The sequence below is a fragment of the Oncorhynchus mykiss genome, chromosome 13, assembly GCF_013265735.2.
Source record: "Oncorhynchus mykiss isolate Arlee chromosome 13, USDA_OmykA_1.1, whole genome shotgun sequence".
Classification (NCBI taxonomy): Eukaryota; Metazoa; Chordata; class Actinopteri; order Salmoniformes; family Salmonidae; genus Oncorhynchus; species Oncorhynchus mykiss.
Window position 1 is genome coordinate 8,410,516 of NC_048577.1, and position 22,232 is coordinate 8,432,747.

General features: G+C 40.1%; 1 protein-coding gene and 1 long non-coding RNA gene across 2 annotated transcripts in view; both read left to right on the top strand.

Annotated features, from left to right (window-relative positions):
* Positions 1-870: 870 nt before the first annotated feature.
* Positions 871-22,232, top strand: part of LOC118938185 (sialoadhesin-like) — a 43,870-nt gene continuing 22,508 nt past the window's right edge. Inside the window, exons 1-9 of the mRNA XM_036940120.1 lie at positions 871-1,209; positions 1,461-1,787; positions 13,970-14,053; positions 14,339-14,683; positions 14,939-15,181; positions 15,460-15,723; positions 15,921-16,011; positions 16,096-16,150; positions 16,239-18,309. Of these exons, the coding sequence (XP_036796015.1) occupies positions 1,155-1,209; positions 1,461-1,787; positions 13,970-14,053; positions 14,339-14,683; positions 14,939-15,181; positions 15,460-15,723; positions 15,921-16,011; positions 16,096-16,150; positions 16,239-16,478 (1,704 nt within the window). The 5' untranslated portion in view covers positions 871-1,154 and the 3' untranslated portion in view covers positions 16,479-18,309. The remainder of the gene's footprint in view (positions 1,210-1,460; positions 1,788-13,969; positions 14,054-14,338; positions 14,684-14,938; positions 15,182-15,459; positions 15,724-15,920; positions 16,012-16,095; positions 16,151-16,238; positions 18,310-22,232) is intronic.
* Positions 8,833-11,461, top strand: LOC118938188. Its single transcript, XR_005035437.1, has 3 exons — positions 8,833-10,594; positions 10,777-10,846; positions 11,087-11,461. It is a non-coding gene; the product is annotated as an uncharacterized LOC118938188 (long non-coding RNA).

Genomic DNA, 22,232 nt, shown 5'->3' on the forward strand with positions numbered 1-22,232 from the left:
GTCATCATCCATGTTAACGTCTTAAAGAGGAAGGAAAGGTCAGTTAAATATGTGTCAACAACAGAATTCACACAAACTGCCAGTATGTTGACTCCCTGTACAATACCTCTCCCTTTCACTTCACTCTGTAAGTACTCTTAACAATATCTTGAAATATAGTTTCTGGTTTTGTTTTCAGTCAGGTCATATTATTGAGGGTAATGTATCATTTTACTTGTTATGTTTTGAGCTGTGTTTTGGTTGTTACATCAGGGTCAGTATTCATAAAGTTTAATATCAGTGTAGGAGTGTTGATCTACATAGTGATGAGATGATTAACCAGGGTAAAATAGACATGCAAACAAACATTGTAGCACTGCAGGGTGTGTGTGCATGTGGGCCTAAGTGTGTGTCTGCGTGTGACACAGCTGATTTAGCTGAGGGCCCTTTAGGACCAGTCTGATATGGAGTAGGGTTGACATCTATACTGTGTAGGATGTGTGTTTTAACTTTTCTTCATCCTTTACAACCAGCTCTCTAGACTTTGATACAGACTCCATGGGCTTATTTACCTTCCCTACACATGGTCTCTCCTACAGATGGTCTCCGTGTGTGGGCATTATCAGCCAGAAGTCCCCACAAGAATAGTAAACAGACAAAAATGTTGTTAGTCCCCACAAGATCAAATGCAAGCTCTAGGGGGTTTAGGGTTAAGTTGAATGAATGTTAGAATTAGGTTTAGGAGCTAGGGTTAGTAGGTTTTGGGGTCGAGGTAAAGGAAAAGGGGGGAAATGGGAAATGGGAACCAGGTGTGGGTAATTAGACAGTTCAGTGATGCCTAGAAAGCCAGTGACGTAGACTTCCAGAACTGGTGCACAGAATGAGCAGCAGTACTGGAGGGATCCCTGACAGTTAGAAGCCTTTATAAACCTTGAATCCACTACAAGTTTGCATTTCCAGGAAGCAGGAAAATTCTCTACAACAAAAGTGTGATCAAATTAAGATCCACGTCTGTAGCACAATACAGTACACAATATGAGCTTGGTTCATTTTCAGTGATGAGGCCCTGTACCCCATTTACAGCTTATACTTCATTGTATCAGGTGGAGTTATTCACCAGCTATAGAGTGAGTTGTTGTTTATGTTTCTAAGACTGCAGGGTGGGAGATGCAACAATGTCCTTGAGAACAGCAGGAAGTGTGTTGGTGGTCTTTCTCTGGTCTGTAGCAGGTATGGTCTCATTCTTATCTTTTAGTTGCTCTGGTTAATTAACAGACATTTCTAAAAAGGTTAAGAATCATGATGTTATTCTGGTGTGTTCTGTTAGGCGTCTCCACTTCACTTAAATAGTTTTCTGTGGTTTCCATTCACACTCAACTCAGCAACTATAGCAACATAGTGGAGACAAACCCTACAGTCAGTGTGAACCAATAGATAGTGTCCTAATTCTGATACCATTGTTTTGTGTGACTATGTTTCAGTGGTACTGGGTCAGGATGTCTGGAGTGTGACATACTCCACTCAGAGTATCTGTACCTTGAAGGGGTCATCAGTGGATCTGTTCTGCTTTTACACATATCCCAGTGGTACAGTCACAACAACCTTCTGGTTCACTAAAATTGTAAATCTGAGAGACGACCCAGACTACAAAGGTCGTGTGACGTACCGTAGTGATAGGATGAATGTCCACACCCTGAAAATCACAGACCTGAGGGAGAGGGACTCAGCTGAGTACAAGTTCAGATTTATAACAGATCAGACTGGAGAGAAATATACTGGTGATCCTGGAGTCACTCTGTCTGTTACAGGTACAGTGATATTATATATGGTGTTGATCTGTTTAATCACTCTGTCTGTTACAGGTACAGTGATATTATATATAGTGTTGATCTGTTTAATCACTCTGTCTGTTACAGGTACAGTGATATTATATATAGTGTTGATCTGTTTAATCACTCTGTCTGTTACAGGTACAGTGATATTATATATAGTGTTGATCTGTTTAATCACTCTGTCTGTTACAGGTACAGTGATATTATATATAGTGTTGATCTGTTTAATCACTCTGTCTGTTACAGGTACAGTGATATTATATATAGTGTTGACCTGTTTAATCACTCTGTCTGTTACAGGTACAGTGATATTATATATAGTGTTGATCTGTTTAATCACTCTGTCTGTTACAGGTACAGTGATATTATATATAGTGTTGATCTGTTTAATCACTCTGTTACAGGTACAGTGATATTATATATAGTGTTGATCTGTTTAATCACTCTGTCTGTTACAGGTACAGTGATATTATATATAGTGTTGATCTGTTTAATCACTGTCTGTTACAGGTACAGTGATATTATATATAGTGTTGATCTGTTTAATCACTCTGTCTGTTACAGGTACAGTGATATTATATATAGTGTTGATCTGTTTAATCACTCTGTTACAGGTACAGTGATATTATATATAGTGTTGATCTGTTTAATCACTCTGTCTGTTACAGGTACAGTGATATTATATATAGTGTTGATCTGTTTAATCACTGTCTGTTACAGGTACAGTGATATTATATATAGTGTTGATCTGTTTAATCACTCTGTCTGTTACAGGTACAGTGATATTATATATAGTGTTGATCTGTTTAATCACTCTGTCTGTTACAGGTACAGTGATATTATATATAGTGTTGATCTGTTTAATCACTCTGTTACAGGTACAGTGATATTATATATAGTGTTGATCTGTTTAATCACTCTGTCTGTTACAGGTACAGTGATATTATATATAGTGTTGATCTGTTTAATCACTGTCTGTTACAGGTACAGTGATATTATATATAGTGTTGATCTGTTTAATCACTCTGTCTGTTACAGGTACAGTGATATTATATATAGTGTTGATCTGTTTAATCACTCTGTTACAGGTACAGTGATATTATATATAGTGTTGATCTGTTTAATCACTGTCTGTTACAGGTACAGTGATATTATATATAGTGTTGATCTGTTTAATCACTCTGTCTGTTACAGGTACAGTGATATTATATATAGTGTTGATCTGTTTAATCACTCTGTCTGTTACAGGTACAGTGATATTATATATAGTGTTGATCTGTTTAGTCACTCTGTCTGTTACAGGTACAGTGATATTATATATAGTGTTGATCTGTTTAATCACTCTGTCTGTTACAGGTACAGTGATATTATATATAGTGTTGATCTGTTTAATCACTCTGTCTGTTACAGGTACAGTGATATTATATATAGTGTTGATCTGTTTAATCACTCTGTCTGTTACAGGTACAGTGATATTATATATAGTGTTGATCTGTTTAATCACTGTCTGTTACAGGTACAGTGATATTATATATAGTGTTGATCTGTTTAATCACTCTGTCTGTTACAGGTACAGTGATATTATATATAGTGTTGATCTGTTTAATCACTCTGTTACAGGTACAGTGATATTATATATAGTGTTGATCTGTTTAATCACTCTGTCTGTTACAGGTACAGTGATATTATATATAGTGTTGATCTGTTTAATCACTCTGTCTGTTACAGGTACAGTGATATTATATATAGTGTTGATCTGTTTAATCACTCTGTCTGTTACAGGTACAGTGATATTATATATAGTGTTGATCTGTTTAATCACTCTGTCTGTTACAGGTACAGTGATATTATATATAGTGTTGATCTGTTTAATCACTCTGTCTGTTACAGGTACAGTGATATTATATATGGTGTTGATCTGTTTAATTGGTTAGGGAAAATTGTCTTGATTTGTATTTAAATAAAATTAATATGAATGTTGGTATAATAGGAATGTCTGAATTGATGATTTGAGAACGTCCACTCCTGCCTCATTTGAACTAGACAACAGGTCATTCAGGGTTTTAATGTTGTTATCTACTCCAGACCTGCAGGTGAAGGTGGCCACTACATGGTGGTTAATGACACTGACCTGTAGCACCACCTGTACTCTGACTGGTAACCCCACCTACATCTGGTACAGGAACAGTACGATTGTACAAGGAGCCTCCTCCCCCTCATACTCATTGTACTTTAAAACTGAAGACAGCTTCTACTGTGCTGTAAAAGACATAAATTCTCCTGCAGTGTGTGAGTGTGACTAATACACTTTTAAAGTCTGCCAAAATCATCCAATCATTAGTTAGTGTTGCAGTGGAACAGAACAAGTTCCATGATTGTACTCATCTCATTACTGCACTAACTACAAGTACTTCACAAACACTGTATTGTTACATTATTGTCTAAGTTATACATATTTATATTAATATTTCATTTATTTTAATCATAAGTCCAAGTTCCATGATGCTCCTCATGTAAAGCTCTATGTATGAACAATGTGTTACATATTGTCAACCAGACGGCCCAAAGAACACCTCAGTGTCAGTCAGTCCCTCTGGTGAAATAGTGGAGGGCAGTTCAGTGACTCTGACCTGCAGCAGTGATGCCAACCCACCTGTGGACAAATACACCTGGTACAAGAAGAACGTAGCCTCACCAAAAGCATCAGGACAGAGTTACAGCATCACTAACATCCTCTCTGAGGACAGAGGAGAATATTACTGTGAGGCCCAGAATACAATAGGATCTAAGATCTCTACAGCTCAGATGATCATTGTAACAGGTAAAGTTACATCTTCAATACTTCAATACAGAACTACATGTTTCAATCTAATGTTAATACTTTGAATTTGGCTTATTATAATTAAACATTGAGTGTACAAAACATTAAGAACACCGGCTCTTTCCATGACATAGACAGGCTGACCAGGTTGAATCCAGGTGAATCTTTGATCCCATATTGATGTCACTTGTTAAATCCTTCAATCAGTGTGGATGAAGGGGAGGAGACAAATTTTACCAAATTATATTTGTTTTTAGTTCATTATATCATGCCATGTACTCATATCATCCATATTTTATTATAGGGAAACAAACCTCAGTTCTGACTGCAGCTGTAGGAATCACAGTGTTTATTCTGGTTCTCATCCTCTTTCTCCCTTGCTTCATGTGGTTCAGGTGACATACATTTTGTTTTACCTTAGCACCCTGATTGGTTATGAATGCATTAATATATTCAGTCATTCATTAATGTGCAAAACTTTATTTGTAACATTTCAACATCCTCTGGAGGTCAGTAGAGAGCAGAACTCACTCTGTCCCTCATTACAGGAGATCAACAGGAGGAAGTGATGTCACAGCAGACACACAGGTGATGATATCAGCCATGCCTCCACCTCCACACCTGGTGACATGAATTTACTATGTCACGACAGTCTCTCTCATACTATTTTCACTGTTACCATGACAACGCTCTGTCTCTCTCTCTCTCTCTCTCTCTCTTTCTCTCTGCACAGAGTGTCCATCCTGATCCTAACAGTGAGACGTACACAGCTCTGAACATGAAGACCAGGTCACCAGAGTATGACACCCTGGCAGTAAGTGTGTGTGTTTGTGTTTGTGTGTGTGTTTGTATCCATACAAATGTTATAGAGTGGTGTGTATGTAACGGATGTGAAACGGCTAGCTTAGTTAGAGGTGCGTTCTAAATAGCGTTTCAATCGGTGACGTCACCTGCTCTGAGACCTTGAAGTAGTGGTTCCCCTTGCTCTGCAAGGGCCGCGGCTTTTGTGGAGCGATGGGTAACGATGCTTCGAGGGTGACTGTTGTTGATGTGGGCGAGGGGACGGTCTAAAGTTATACTGTTACATGTAATGTGTTCATTGTGTTTTCTTTCAGAATTTGAGGGACTCGTCCTTGAGGGACACAGTCCCTCAGATAGATGCTGAGCCCTCAGATTATGAGAACTGAAGAGAACGACCACATAACCTGGACCGAAGAGATCCACCACAGAACCTGGACTGAAGAGAACCACCACATAACCTGGACTGAAGAGAACCACCACAGAACCTGGACTGAAGAGAACCACCACAGAACCTGGACTGAAGAGACTCACCACAGAACCTGGATGAAGAGCTTCAGCACCAAACCAAAGCTAGGATTTACACCTCTATTCTCCTGCTATCATACTGCTATCATATCTAGAAGGCTTTCCAGATAATGAGCTTTAACATTTTAGAAAATCATGTCATTATTTTTTATTTTCTTGCAAAGTTAAGGAATGGGAAACTCTCCTCTCAACCTTGTCTTATCACTCCAAAGGGAAACTCTCCTCTCAACCTTGTCTTATCACTCCAAAGGGAAACTCTCCTCTCAACCTTGTCTTATCACTCCAAAGGGAAACTCTCCTCTCAACCTTGTCTTATCACTCCAAAGGGAAACTCTCCTCTCAACCTTGTCTTATCACTCCAAAGGGAAACTCTCCTCTCAACCTTGTCTTATCACTCCATTCCTAGTCAATTGTACAACTGAATGCATTCAACTGAAATGTGTCTTCCGCATTTAACCCAACCCCTCTGAATCAGAGCGATGCGGGGGGCTGCCATCATCGACATCCTCATCTTCGGTGCCCGGTGAACAATGGGTTAACTGCTCAGGGGCACTAAGACATATTTTTGTAGTTATGCTTATTGGTGACATGTCAAGAAGTTTCTCCTAAGCTTTAACTTCTGAGTAAATGCTGGAGTTGAATTATCTTTCCTTGTAATGATAATTGTGTATATTGATGAGAAATAAGATAGATTATGCTTCTGCTCTTTTTCAATGAGATTTGACCATTTGTAGATTTTCTGTAACACATAAAGCTTTTCTGTTTACTCTCTGTAGATTAATATTATACTTCTGCTCTTTTTCAATTAGATTTGACCATTTGTAGATTCTCTGTAACACATAAAGCTTTTCTGTTTACTCTCTGTAGATTAATATTATACTTCTGCTCTTTTTCTATGGGATTTGACCATTTGTAGATTCTCTGTAACACATAAAGCTTTTCTGTTTACTCTCTGTAGATTAATATTAATCTTCTGCTCTTTTTCAATGAGATTTGACCATTTGTAGATTCTCTGTAACACATAAAGCTTTTCTGTTTACTCTCTGTAGATTAATATTATACTTCTGCTCTTTTTCAGTGAGATTTGACCATTTGTAGATTTTCTGTAACACATAAAGCTTTTCTGTTTACTCTCTGTAGATTAATATTATACTTCTGCTCTTTTTCAATGAGATTTGACCATTTGTAGATTTTCTGTAACACATAAAGCTTTTCTGTTTACTCTCTGTAGATTAATATTATACTTCTGCTCTTTTTCAGTGAGATTTTACCATTTGTAGATTCTCTGTAACACATAAAGCTTTTCTGTTTACTCTCTGTAGATTAATATTATACTTCTGCTCTTTTCTATGGGATTTGCCTTTTCCAGATGTTTATACCAAAAATAGGCCGACATTTCTCAGTGACTAATATTGATAACAGCTTTTTATTACTTCTAGCTCTTGGACCAGGTTTCTCCTTGTCACGTTCTGACCTTAGTTCCTTTGTTTTTGTCTTTGTTTTAGTTGGTCAGGGCGTGAGTTGGGTGGGCAGTCTGTTTGTTTTTCTATGTTGGGTTTTGAGTTCGGCCTAGTATGGTTCTCAATCAGAGGGAGCTGTCAATTGTTGTCCCTGATTGAGAATCATACTTAGGTAGCCTGGGTTTCACACGGTACTGTTTCGGTTTTCGTTATTTCACGTTTATTGTTTTGTATTTCGTAGTGTTCAGTTTATGTCTTAAAATAAACATTATGGACACTTACCACGCTGCGCATTGGTCCTCCGATCCTTCTCGCTACTCCTCCTCAGAAGAGGAGGACGACATCCCTTACACTCCTAATTATTTACTTTGTATTCCTGTCAGACATTATTGCACATTTTATATTCATTATTATTTTATATTAGGTAATACCATATTGTTCAGTGTCATGATATCACTTATTTTATTATCAACATTGTTCATTAATATCTATTTTAGATACATTAAATACGTTTACCTTTGCAGTTTTCACAGTTTGGTTTGGTGTCAATACAGTATAAGCGCCAAGTTGTAAATAAGCTCAAAGTTCAAGATAAGAAATACATTGATTATTTGATCAACTATTAATACATTGATTCATAACTATCTTCCTCTCTGCTGTCGTTTCTTGTATTTCTGCCTATTGGACACATGATAGAGGCATTGAACAGATCAACACCCAGCACTGTTCCTTACAAAGGACATGCAGGCACACACGCTAGTGGTGCGCCGGTCAGCTGTTTGTTAACCCGCAGCCGCCCACAACTGCTAATAACCCATCTGCAACCTCACGACTATGTGATAAAGTGAAAGTCTGACGCCCTCACCACCCACCACTACCCCGCAAATATAGAACATTCGCTACAGGCTACAGTCAAAGACTGTGAAGGATTTTTTTGACAGGGGGGGCAGGATATATTTGACAGGGGGGCAGGATATATTTTACGGGGGGGGGAGGATATATTTGACAGGGGGGGGGCAGGATATATTTGACAGGGGGGGCAGGATATATATGACTGGGGGGGCAGGATATATTTGACGGGGGGGCAGGATATATTTGACAGGGGGGGCAGGATATATTTGACGGGGGGGCAGGATATATTTGACAGGGGGGGGGCAGGATATATATGACTGGGGGGGCAGGATATATTTGACGGGGGGGCAGGATATATTTGACGGGGGGGGCAGGATATATTTGACAGGGGGGGCAGGATATATTTGACGGGGGGGGCAGGATATATTTGACAGGGGGGGCAGGATATATTTGACAGGGGGGGCAGGATATATTTGACGGGGGGGGCAGGATATATTTGACAGGGGGGGCAGGATATATTTGACGGGGGGGGCAGGATATATTTGACAGGGGGGGGCAGGATAAGCAGAAACATTTTGGACAACATTTGAATAGTGACTGTCGGCGAAAGTCACACCGACTAATGTGACCAGGATGACCTGTAAAATGTAAGCTATAGCTGATCGTGTGCATTGATTTCAGCGGTTTCGTGAGCTGACGACATGTTGTACTAAACTAGTTAACGTCCACAGACTGAAATACTACTGCATCACTGTGATAAACAGTATCTCCTGCTCATGATCTGAAAACATTGCTTCTCACTCACTGTATAGCAACACATAGCCTGTATGCTAGTCTAGCACAGGCTTCTTCCTCCTTGTATGGATGAAGGACTATTCTCCATGATGGTTCACGGAGTGCATTGACTCAGCTCGAAAGCTGTTATTGGGAACAAACAAGTAGGCTATATGATTGACTACTCCTGAGGCTAATTCTACTTAGCTAATTCTACATGTCGCCGGCTATTAACTGAAAACAGAGCAGTAACATGGTTGATCCTCACAATCAATCACATCACCGCAGCAGCCAAACATTGCAACATGAGCATATTGAACGATGCTGGTGAGGTTTAAACACAGCTAGCGAGCACTTACAAAGAAAACATTATATCAGACATCAGCAGCATAGTGAGAAACAGATAGTTACAGCAGCAGTCAATGGAGAAAAAGAAGCCAGCGCTTAGTAGCAGCAAGCGGCAGAAGGATGTAAGAGCAGACCAGGTCAATAAGGAAGTCATGAATGATACTAGCCTCTAATTGGTTCCATTCTCAGTTGAGGCGGGCCCTCGGGTTTCCTTTCTGGACCTGCTCCCCTTAATAAATAGCCCACTTTTCTTGTGTACTTATCTATTGTTGATCTTTTTCTATGGGATTTAGCCAATTCCAGATTTTTTATAATAGATAAAGTATTGGCTTGTTTTAGTGACACAAAATGAATAATATTGATAAGAGCTTTTAAATCATTTTAGCTCTGGAGTTTCTCCTGATTTGTTTTAATACGTTTTACTTTGTAATGGTGTCAGATGTTATTGGGCATTTTATATTTTATATTATGTAATACCATATTGTTCAGTGTCATAATATTGCTTGTTTTATTATCAAATTATGAATTATTACCTATTTTAGATACATTACATTTTTCATTTTTTTTTACATTGAATACAGTACAAGTATCATGTTGTAAATAAGCTCAGCTTAAGACAATAAATAGACAACAAATAAATCAATTATGTTTCTTGTATTTCTGCCTATTGTACACATGATGGCGCCATTGAGCAACATAATGCATGAGTGGCTAGCCTATAGGCCAGCCAGGGATACTCCATTACTGTCAGGAGATAAACTGTAATAGATCAACAATCAGCACTGTTCATCAACAAACACACACACAAACATGCACGCACGCACACACGCACACACACATGTAAACACACACTGAGTCTGGAACTTGCCAGAGTCTTTCCCGGTAGTTCAGACGTTGTATGGGTGTGTGTGTGTGTGTGTGTGTGTGTGTGTGGTATGGGTATGTTGCTCCCTAGACTATTGCAGGAGTACTCACATTAAAGTGGTCCAACAGATTTGCTAGGTTTTAAAGGTCTGGATGGACTATTTCTACTTTGATCTCATTTCTTGTATTTCTTTTGTTCTCTGGGAATATGGTTTATACTGCTACTGGTGTCTGGAGCTCTACCCCTCTGCCTGTCAGACACTCAGAAGTCCATCCAGCTCAACCCTGATTGGCCAAAGGGATACTTCCTCAAGGGGAGTGCACTGAAGGGGTTGAAGGTCAGTGTCTGAGCTTTCTACTGTGAACGTGGAAATTGCTGATTGTGTGTGTGTGTCAGTCTGTCTTCTCCCTCTCCCCACTCCTTCTATCTCCCCATCCTTTCTCCCCTTCACTCTCTCACTTCATCTCCTCTACCTCCCTTCCACTCCGCTCAGTTTTCCTTAAATGGCCTTCTGAATAGGAATGGACCAGGGTTTTAGGCTGCGTGTTGCTACTGATGTCCACCTGACAGCACAGTAGAGATCACAATGGTGAGTTAGACGTCTCTGCATGATACACAGAGTCAAGAGCCTTCAGTTTAGAGCTTCAGTTTAGAGCTTTAAATAGTATCACCATCGTTCAACACAGAGAGAAAAGTACAACGATTCAACTAATTTCTGGCAGCAAAGGAAAAACAAGCTTTGTTATTGGTTCCATTGTACTTGTGGGACAATGCTATTGGTCCCATTGCATGTATTTGGAATGTGCCTGCTGTTTGTCCTCCGGTCCAGGGGGTGGAGCTGGAGAGCACCAGGCTGGTGATCAGGTACCCAGACAGCTAAATGCAGAGAACACCTCCCTCTCCTCAGAGGACCAACCCCATAGGCCTCAACACCTCCCCAGCCTCCCAGTATGCCTCCACAGGGTAAGGACATCCATCTGGCTGTCAAAACATCATCTACAATTTATAAACATATATATAAGCATTTATAATGAATAATTATGAGTTATAAAGTGTTACCAATCATCTCATATAAACGTTTGAAATGGAAGGTGGAAGCAGGAGCACAGTGTCACGTTCTGACCTTAGTTCCTTTGTTTTGTCTTTGTTTTAGTATGGTCAGGGCGTGAGTTGGGGTGGGCAGTCTATGTTCTTTTTTCTATAATTTGGGTTTTCTCTGTTTGGCCTGGAATGGTTCTCAATCAGAGGCAGCTGTCAATCGTTGTCCCTGATTGAGAACCATACTTAGGTAGCCTGGTTTCACCTTTGAGTTGTGGGTGATTGTTTTCTGTTGTGTGTCTGCACCAGCCAGAACTGTTTTCGGTCGGTCTCTTTGTTATTTCTGTGTTCATTTAATAAATATGGACATATACTACGCTGCACCTTGGTCCTCCTCTTCTTCCACCGACGACGGGCGTTACAGAATCACCCACCACCAAAGGACCAAGCAGGGTGGTAATGGGCAGCAGCAGCAGCGATCTCAGGACTCCTGGACATGGGAGGAGATTCTGGACGGCAAGGGACCCTGGGCACAGGCTGGAGAATATCGCCGCCCCAAGGCAGAGCTGGAGGCAGCGAAAGCCGAGAGGCGGTGGTATGAGAAGGCAGCAGCACAGTCCGGTTCGGGCTATTCCACCTCGCCGCACTGGCCTAGCTACAGGGAGCATTCAGCCAGGTAGGGTTGGGCAGGCTCGGTGCTCGAGACCTCCAGTGTGCCTCCACGGTCCGGTCTAGCCGGTGCCGCCTCCACGCACCAGCCCTCCGGTGGCAGCCCCCCGCACCAGGCTGTCTCTCCGTCTCCTCCCTACAGGTGCTCCCGAGCCTGTCCAGAGCTGCCAGAATCTTCCTCCTGTCCTGAGCTGCCAGAGTCTCCCGTCTGTTAAACACAGGTGCAGGTGTTTGTGTTTTCATACTGTTTGTGTGTCTCTCTCCCAGGACCAGGAGGACGGCTCCCATCAATGGTGACGAGTGTTTCTTCTGGAGGACCACTGGCTGTTTCTATGGTGACAGGTGTCGCTTCAAACACAAGCCTGACCAGAGAGGGAGAGACAGGAAACCATGGCAACCCTGACAACCCTGAACACCACGTACCGTCAGGATACAGATTAAGGAAGAAGAGAAGGAATAATGAATATGACGATTGAGGAAGAGGAGGAGGGACCGTGTAGGTACCTGAAAAGGGAACAGGAACCTTGGAGAGAATGGGGCTGTTGGGAGGGTGTCACCGCTTTTGTAGTCTTCTGACACACAGCACAGACAGCACACTGGACACACAGTAGGAGTAAGTGTCAATCAAAGTGAGGAGTGCTCCTCTGATTTCCTTCCCCCGCCCCCTCGGCCTGAGATGTGAAACATGTTTGGTTATTGATGTTAGATGATGGAGATGAAGTCATCATTAGAATCTTGAGGGGGTTGTTGCCCAGGCCAACGCCTTTACAACAACAATGTTGTAGACACTAAAGGTGGTCAGGGCAGGGTCTTTGATGCAGCTGATGAGGAGTGTACATTAAATGTGTTTGTAGAATAGAATGAATGACATCATGGAACTGACCAAATGTAAATGGAACTTTGACCTGTTCCATGTAGAACTCAGAGGGACAAGGCAACACATTCTAAGATATTATAAACATTCCATATAGAATAGTCAACATATTGTTAACATGGTTCTGTATTTATATAAAAGTGGAAATGGGGGACATTTTGTCTATTATAGAAATGTAGGACCCATTTTAATACAGTAACCTCCCTTTTCTGATGTACTGTTCTGGTCGTCATGCATGTTTGTGTCTTAAAGAGGAAGGAGAGGACAGTTGTCATCTACTTTAAATATGTATCAACCACAGAACTGACACTTACTAGCAGTTCCCACTCACTACCAGTAAGTTGATTCACTGTACAAGACCTCTCCCCTTCACTTCACCCTGTAAGTACAGTTGACAATATCTGGAAAAATAGTTTTTGGTTATTTGTTTTTAGTCATAAGTCAAATACTTGAGGGTAATGTATCATTTTACTTGTTATGTTTTGAGCTGTGTTTTGGTTGTTACATCAGGGTCTGTATTCATGAAGTGTCTCAGTGTAGAAGTGTTGATATACATAGTGATGAGATGATTAATCGGGGTAAAATAGACAAGCAAACAAACATTGTAACATTGTGTGTGTGACTTCTGTTTATCCTCACAGCTTGGGGATAGGAGCTATAATTGAAACCGGGCGTCAGTCTTTAGGCTGCTATACAGCTTGACGGACCGTAGATGATTGAACATTTATCCTCCTGTATTTGGGGTTCTGAGAATAAAACAGCTTCAGAACATTCAGAAATATGTGTTTACAGTTCTACAGATCTGTTCAATAAGTTGTTGTTGTTTATAATGATGGTGATGATGATGGTGATGATGATGATGACTTTATTGTATCCATTAGATAAATAGTTTTTGCATCATACATCATGTCATCTTAAATAGACGTCACACACATTACATACATAGTGGAATAGACTTACAGACAGACAGTATTCACATTGACAACCATATAGCACAAAACAACACAACACAACATGAGCCTGGTTCATTTTCAGTAATGAGGTCCTGTACCCCATTTACAGTTTCTACTTCAATGTATCAGGTGGAGTTATTCACCAGCTATAGAGAGAGTTGTTGTTTATGTTTCTAAGACTGCAGGGTGGGAGATGCAACAATGGTCTTGAGAACAGCAGGTGGTCGTCTTTCTCTGTTGGTCTTTCTCTGGTCTGTAGCAGGTACGCTCTCATTCACATCTTTAAGTTGCCCAGTTTGTCAAACTACAGATATTTCTAAAAGCATAACCATTTTTATGTTCTACTGTCGACACATTTGGCGTCTCCACTCCATTTTAAACAGTTGTCTTTCTCACCTCACTGAGTGAAGCTTATCTGTGGTTTCCATTCACACTCAACCAAAGAGTATCTATGTCTCAACTCAGCAACTATGGAACAAAGTGTTAGTGTGAGTCACAAGACCTTGAACTTAATGTAACGTCCTTGTGATGTCTAACTGTGTTTCAGTGGTACTGGGTCAGTATGGCTGGAGTGTTACATACACCACTCGGAGTATCTGTACCTTGAAGGGGTCAACAGTGAATCTGTCCAGCTCTTACACATATCCCAGTGGTACAGTCACATCAACCTTCTGGTTCATCAAAACGTTTGATGTGGAGAATTATGTAAATCTGAGAAATGACTCAGACTACAATGGTCGTGTGACGTACCATAGTGATAAGACGAATGGCCACACCCTGACAATCACAGACCTGAGAGAGAGTGACTCAGCTACGTACAAATTCAGATTCATAACAGATCAGACTGGAGGGAAATATTTTGGCAATCCTGGAGTCACTTTGTCTGTTACAGGTACAGTGATATTATATATAGTGTTGATCTGTTTAAGTGGTTCTGGAAAAATTGTTTTGATTTGTACAGTAATAATACAATTAATATGAATGTATGGTATAATAGGAATGTCTGAATTGATGATTTGAGAACGTCCACTCCTGCCTCATTTGAACTAGACAACAGGTCATTGATGGTTTTAATGTTGTTATCTACTCCAGACCTGCAAATGATTACTTAATGATGTACTCAGTGTTTTAATCCTCTTTCATTTAGGTCTGCTGGTGAAGGTGACTCCTCCCACTGTGACAGAGGGACAGAAGGTGACACTGACCTGTAGCACCACCTGTACTCTGGGTGACAACCCCACCTACGTTTGGTACAAGAATGGACATGTAACCACAAAATCTACCAGTCTGTTCCTAAACCCAGTCAGCAGTGAGGATGCAGGCAGATTCTCCTGTTCTGTAGAAGGACATGAGGATCTCCACTCTGTTGAAGAGACTCTCACTGTCACATGTGAGGATGTGTGAAACATCTCCAGTTGTATTCTTTTAGTAACATCTTCTCTCATCTATTCTATCTATTATTTCAATCTATGTCCCAGTTCCATGATTGTACTCATCTCATTACTGTAGTAACTACACGTACTTCACAAACACTGTATTGTTACATTAATGTCTAAGTTACACATATTTATATTAATATTTCATTTATTTTGATCATAAGTCCAAGTTCCATGATGCTCCTCATGTAAAGCTCTATGTATGAACAATGTGTTACATATTGTCCACCAGATGGCCCAAAGAACACCTCAGTGTCAGTCAGTCCCTCTGGTGAAATAGTGGAGGGCAGTTCAGTGACTCTGACCTGCAGCAGTGATGCCAACCCACCTGTGGACAAATACACCTGGTACAAGAAGAACGTAGCCTCACCAAAAGCATCAGGACAGAGTTACAGCATCACTAACATCATCTCTGAGGACAGAGGAGGATATTACTGTGAGGCCCAGAATGGAAGAGGATCTATGAACTCTACAGCTCTGATGATCATTGTAGCAGGTAAAGTTACATCTTCAATACTTCAATACAGAACTACATGTTTCAATCTAATCTTTAATCATTCTACTCTGACTAATTACACCTTAGTTTACACTGGGTTATAAGATCCCTTAACAAGTATTACTGTCCTGTATTATAGTTCATTTGTAGTTCATTATATCATGCCATGTACTCAAATCATCCATGCTGTATCATAGGGAAACCCACCTCTTTTGTGACTGCAGCTGTAGGAATCATAGTGGTTGTTCTGGTTCTCATCCTCTGTCTCTCTGGCTTCATGTGGTTCAGGTGAGTGAAGTGAAAACACATTTTTCAGTTTTATTATTTAGCTTTAGTAATATTGATTGATTGATTCATTAATGTGTAAAACAGGAAGAAGGCCTCCAAATCCACCTCTGACACAAGAGATACATCAGAGAATGTACAGGTGAGTCTGTTGGAAACAGAAGGTGACTGTGTATTCTTTGTGGAACATTTCTACTCCTTATGTTGTCTGTCCTCTCTTTCTCCATCAGGGAGACTCTAGTCCAGTGTATGACAACATCTCAGGCATGGCCATGACCTCTACTGCAGCACAGGCAGCTGACACAGACAACCAGGATGATGTTCACTATGCCAGCGTCCACTTCTCTGGCTCCAAAAACCAGGAAGTGCCTCTATACTCCACCGTCCAGCTGCCTCAGCCCCAGATTCAGGACGAGGATGTCCAGTATGCTGCTGTGAAATTCAGCCGCCCCAGTGCTGCCACCCGGTGAATGTTTTCTGCCATTACAACAGAGTCAATACTAGAACACTGAACTCACAGACATCATCAAGGGCATTCATATGCTGCTGTTTATTGGAAGAGTAGACAATGATGTGATCAATAAGCAAAACGGTTGACCCCCTAGTGACAACTCATTGTCCTTGAGAACTCCCTCCATCAATAGCTGAAGCACAGGGGGATGGTGGCACCTTCATTGGGGAGGATGGACTCGTGGTAATTGCCGGAGCGGAATAAGTGGAATGGTATAAAATACATCAAACACATGGTTTCCATTCTACTTGCCTCGTTCCAGCCATTATTATGACCCGTTCTCACCTCAGCAACCTCCTTCAGGACAAAGTGCATTTCCTTGAACTCATAATATGGTGTAACAATGGACATTTTGAAAAGTTGCACTCAGGGTTGGGGTCAATTCCATTTCGATTTAGGAAAATTCCAATTCCAATTGTTCCTCATTGAAAAGCATTGAGAAAATCGGACATTTCAGTTTACTTCCTGAATTGAAATGTGTTTCCTAAGTCATTGGTTTAGGCCAATTTTTAGTTGTGTCTTTAGACTAAACTTTAGCAAACAATAATCTGCACAAGACTATACAGCTGCACTCTTATTCGATTCGATGTATGACATTAACTTGGCATTGATATTGAGACTGTCAAGCATGATACTATAACGCTTATTTAATCGCTTATCTGAACGTGTTTCTTACTTCTTGTCAAATGTGATGAGTGGCCAGTGTTTGTTTATCCATGAGAAAATGTGATGAGTGGCCAGTGTTTGTTTATCCATGAGAAAATGTGATGAGTGGCCAGTGTTTGTTTATCCATGAGAAAATGTGATGAGTGGCCAGTGTTTGTTTATCCATGAGAAAATGTGATGAGTGGCCAGTGTTTGTTTATCCTTGAGAAAATGTGATGAGTGGCCAGTGTTTGTTTATCCATGAGAAAAGGTGATGAGTGGCCAGTGTTTGTTTATCCATGAGAAAATGTGATGAGTGGCCAGTGTTTGTTTATCCATGAGAAAAGGTGATGAGTGGCCAGTGTTTGTTTATCCTTGAGAAAAGGTGATGAGTGGCCAGTGTTTGTTTATCCTTGAGAAAAGGTGATGAGTGGCCAGTGTTTGTTTATCCATGAGAAAATGTGATGAGTGGCCAGTGTTTGTTTATCCATGAGAAAATGTGATGAGTGGCCAGTGTTTGTTTATCCATGAGAAAATGTGATGAGTGGCCAGTGTTTGTTTATCCATGAGAAAATGTGATGAGTGGCCAGTGTTTGTTTATCCATGAGAAAAGGTGATGAGTGGCCAGTGTTTGTTTATCCATGAGAAAATGTGATGAGTGGCCAGTGTTTGTTTATCCATGAGAAAAGGTGATGAGTGGCCAGTGTTTGTTTATCCTTGAGAAAAGGTGATGAGTGGCCAGTGTTTGTTTATCCATGAGAAAATGTGATGAGTGGCCAGTGTTTGTTTATCCATGAGAAAATGTGATGAGTGGCCAGTGTTTGTTTATCCATGAGAAAAGGTGATGAGTGGCCAGTGTTTGTTTATCCTTGAGAAAAGGTGATGAGTGGCCAGTGTTTGTTTATCCTTGAGAAAAGGTGATGAGTGGCCAGTGTTTGTTTATCCATGAGAAAATGTGATGAGTGGCCAGTGTTTGTTTATCCATGAGAAAATGTGATGAGTGGCCAGTGTTTGTTTATCCATGAGAAAATGTGATGAGTGGCCAGTGTTTGTTTATCCATGAGAAAATGTGATGAGTGGCCAGTGTTTGTTTATCCATGAGAAAAGGTGATGAGTGGCCAGTGTTTGTTTATCCTTGAGAAAAGGTTAATAAATGCGTTCATCCTCCATTGGTTCTCACGCTCTTCCTTTTTGTCAAACAGTGAATGTGGCCTCCTTTAAGTCACTGATATATTAACAAAGTAAAACAATGACAGAGCTAATGCCTATAGGGTCTATTTTAAAATAAGTTGAACAAAGAAGAAATATCAGTTTGTTGACATGAGAGTATTATGATGATAGAACATATATACTTAATATCATGCAAATGAGCAAGCATTTCAGTTCTAGCATGATGTCACTGGTCCTCTTCTATACACCTGTGAAATTATCTTTCAGGACATCCCGACTCCTTATGACAAAAGTCGACTATGGGTCTCCATCCAAAGGTTTCACTTTCGTTTGCATTACAAGCAAAAGCACAACTACACAAAAATGACATTATTAACAAAATGTATTATATCATCTAAAACTACATTCTGGGATTTAAAAAAAAACACGGTCACTTCACCATCTGTTTTGGTAAAGAGCTGAGAATTCTGTCTGGAGAAATGTAACCACTCTGGAATTCTATCCATGAGATCGAAATGATTGTTTTAACCCTGTTTTAAAGGGTTCTGATGCGGTAGTACCGTTGAAATAAGCTCCTAAGCATTTAAGTTATATTCTTCAAGAATTAATGGCCATACATCATTCATTTAAAAATCTGAAAATGGATGTACCAATCACAGACTGTAGCTTTAAGCTGACTTAAACACATGCCTTTTGTTGTATAGAATTCACTGTTCCTGTACCCCTTGGTAGCACACAGGGCATAAGAAAAAATAGTTTGATTTGAGAGTACATGATGTAACATCAACAAATCAGCATTGTGCAAATTAGTATGCTTTCCAATTCTGACATGTCACTGATCCTCTTCAATAGACATGAAATGATCTTCTCTACGGTGTACATTTTAGGACATCCCTAAAACAAAGTCTACTATGTAATTTCATGGGACTCCTTCCAATGTTTTTACTATAAGATCATGGGTATTGTGGTTGCTGTTAATGTGACAGACACACACACACACAAAAGCAAGTAATGTTATGGTATTGTGGATTCTATATTGCAAATGTGAAATATTAGATTAATGATGTAATAATGTATTATATGATGTATTGTTTTATTGATGATTTTATTTGTATTCTTTTATTTAACCAGGTAGGCCAGTTGAGAACAAGTTCTCATTTACAACTGCAACCTGGCTAAGATAAAGCAAAGCAGTGCGACACAAACAACAACAGAGTTACACATGGAGTAAACAAGCGTACAGTCAATAATACAATAGATAATAGTACATGTGTTTAGTTAAGTTCAGATTATTCAATAGCGTGTTTAAAACATGATCAGTAGAGTACAGTATGCCAGTAATACCAAAATGTATTTCTGCTGAAGGATAATGTTCACGTCAGTGTATTACACTGTCAAGTATAACTGTGTGGTGTGTTTGTGTGTTAATGTACTTTTATATATGAATCTGATTGTGAGATATACAGTCACGACTGTAATTATTGGCACCCCTGATAAATATTAGCAGAAAATATAGTATAAAATACATATTACAAATACTGCATGCTGCAAAAGATGGGATGTACATCTGGTTTCATATATAATACTCGTGCTTGCTATTTTAACGTGTTAACGGTACAGGTTCCCCTAGGGGTACCCCCCCCCCCCCCCCCCCCCGCTCAGCTGAAACCGTGGCGCAGGCAATGCAAAAATATTCTTAGAAATATTTAACCTCCACACATTTTAACGTTACAGAATTAGTTGACTATGTAATAATCTGAGACGGCGCTCAGACGTAAGCAATATTTCTCCGCTATGTTGGAGTCAACAGAAATACAAAATTACAACATAAATATTCCCTTACCTTTGATGGTCTTCGATCAGAATGTAGTGGAAGGAGTCATACTTACCCAATACATCGTTTTGTTTCACTTCGTGTGCCTCTATAGTAGCGTATGCTATGAGTTCCAGCTGAAATGCATCCAAAATCACTTCTGGTCCCGAACAGTTGCGCATCAAAACTTCAAAATTACATATTATATGTCGACTAAACTGGTCAAACTAAGTGCAGAATCAAGCTTTAGGATGTTCTAAACGTACAAAACAATTCTCTAATCTGTCGGACATTCTTGCTTCTTCTCAGGCATTCTGGAACAAAGGAAAGTCTCTCCAAAAAGCGCTCTCTGGTCACCTTGTATTTTCTCGCGACACTCAGTCTTTTGCCTACCAAAGGGTCAAAGCTCACGGGATTTGCACAATTAAACGCTGTACTGAATGAGGACATCTAGTGGAAGACATAGAAAGTGTCTCCAGATCCATAGCTGGTTGGGAAGGGTGGGAGCGATGACGTCAAAGTTGCCCCAAGTTTCAGGCTCCCAAAAATAGTTTGGGAGATTGCCTGCCCTGTGAGTTCTGCTATACTTACAGACATAATTCAAACGGTTTTAGAAGCTTGAGTGTTTTCTATCCAATAATAATTATTATATGCATAAATTAGCAATTTTGGACAGATTTTTTTTCAGTTTACTATGGGCACGCAATTCATCCAAAGGGGGCAGTATTCTGCCTAGCCCTAACTGGTTGACCTCTGAGAGTAACAGATTGTTGTGGAGACATTTTGAAAATGGCCTAAAGTAAGAGTAAGATTGATTGAGTTGATGCTTCATAAGAGCTTTAGGAGTCGTATAAACATGAGACACAGTGATGGTGGGTTGTGGTTAGTAGTAGTATTAACATGAGACACAGTGATGGTGGGTTGTGTTTAGGAGTAGTATTAACATGAGACACAGTGATGGTGGGTTGTGTTTAGGAGTAGTATTAACATGAGACAGTGACGTTGGGGTATCAGGAATCTGTATAAACACATTCGACTATACAGAATATAGTTCCCTGTAGCTCCGCTGGTAGAGAACATTTTTGTATTCCTATTACTGCCCAAATGAATGAGGACATCATATGAAGACTGGAGGCTGCAGTAATGTTGAGATGCCAGTAGGGAGCGCTCTAGTCTAGAACACTGGAACATTCAGTAAAACTGATGCAGCTGATGAGGAGTGATAGGAATGGGTCACATTTTTCCTCTTTAAAAAATGTATGGCCCACTCCTCAAATGAAGAAATGCAACCCTCTTCTGAGATGCTGATAATGCATGTTAATGTCTTATCTCCCTGTTTAGAATTCACACTTACAGGAGGCTACTTCTTGTTTCTCTGCACTGCCAGTAAGTGTTGTTGGTTCAGATCAGTGGTTCCCAAACTTTTTATAGTCCCGTACCCCTTCAAACATTCAACCTCCAGTTGTGTACCCCGTCTAGCACTCTCAAATATAGTTTTTTGCCATCATTGTAAGCCTGCCGCACACACACTATACGATACATTTATTAAACATGAGGGTAACATGAGGATAAAGAATGAGTGTGAGTTTGTCACAACCCGGCTCGTGGGAAGTGACAAAGAGCTCTTATAGGACCAGGGCACAAAAAAATATATAATATTAGTGAATCATTTTGCTCATTATTTTGCCATCTTACATGTAAAACCTTATTTGTTCATTGTGAGTAACTCACCACAGGTTAATGAGAAGGGTGTGCTTGAAAGGATGCACATAACGATGCAACGTTGGGTTGTATTGGAGAGAGTCTCAGTCTTAAATCATTTTCCACACACAGTCTGTGCCTGTATTCAGTTTTTATGCTAGTGAGGGCTGAGAATCCACTCTCACATAGGTACAATTAAAGTCAGAAGTTTACATACATTTAAGTTGGATTCATTAAAACTTGTTTTTCAACCACTCCACAAATTTCTTGTTAACAAACTGTAGATTTCGCAAGTCGGTTAGGACATCTACTTTGTGCATGACACAAGTAACTTTTCCAACAATTGTTTACAGACAGATTATTTCACTTATAAACAACTGTATC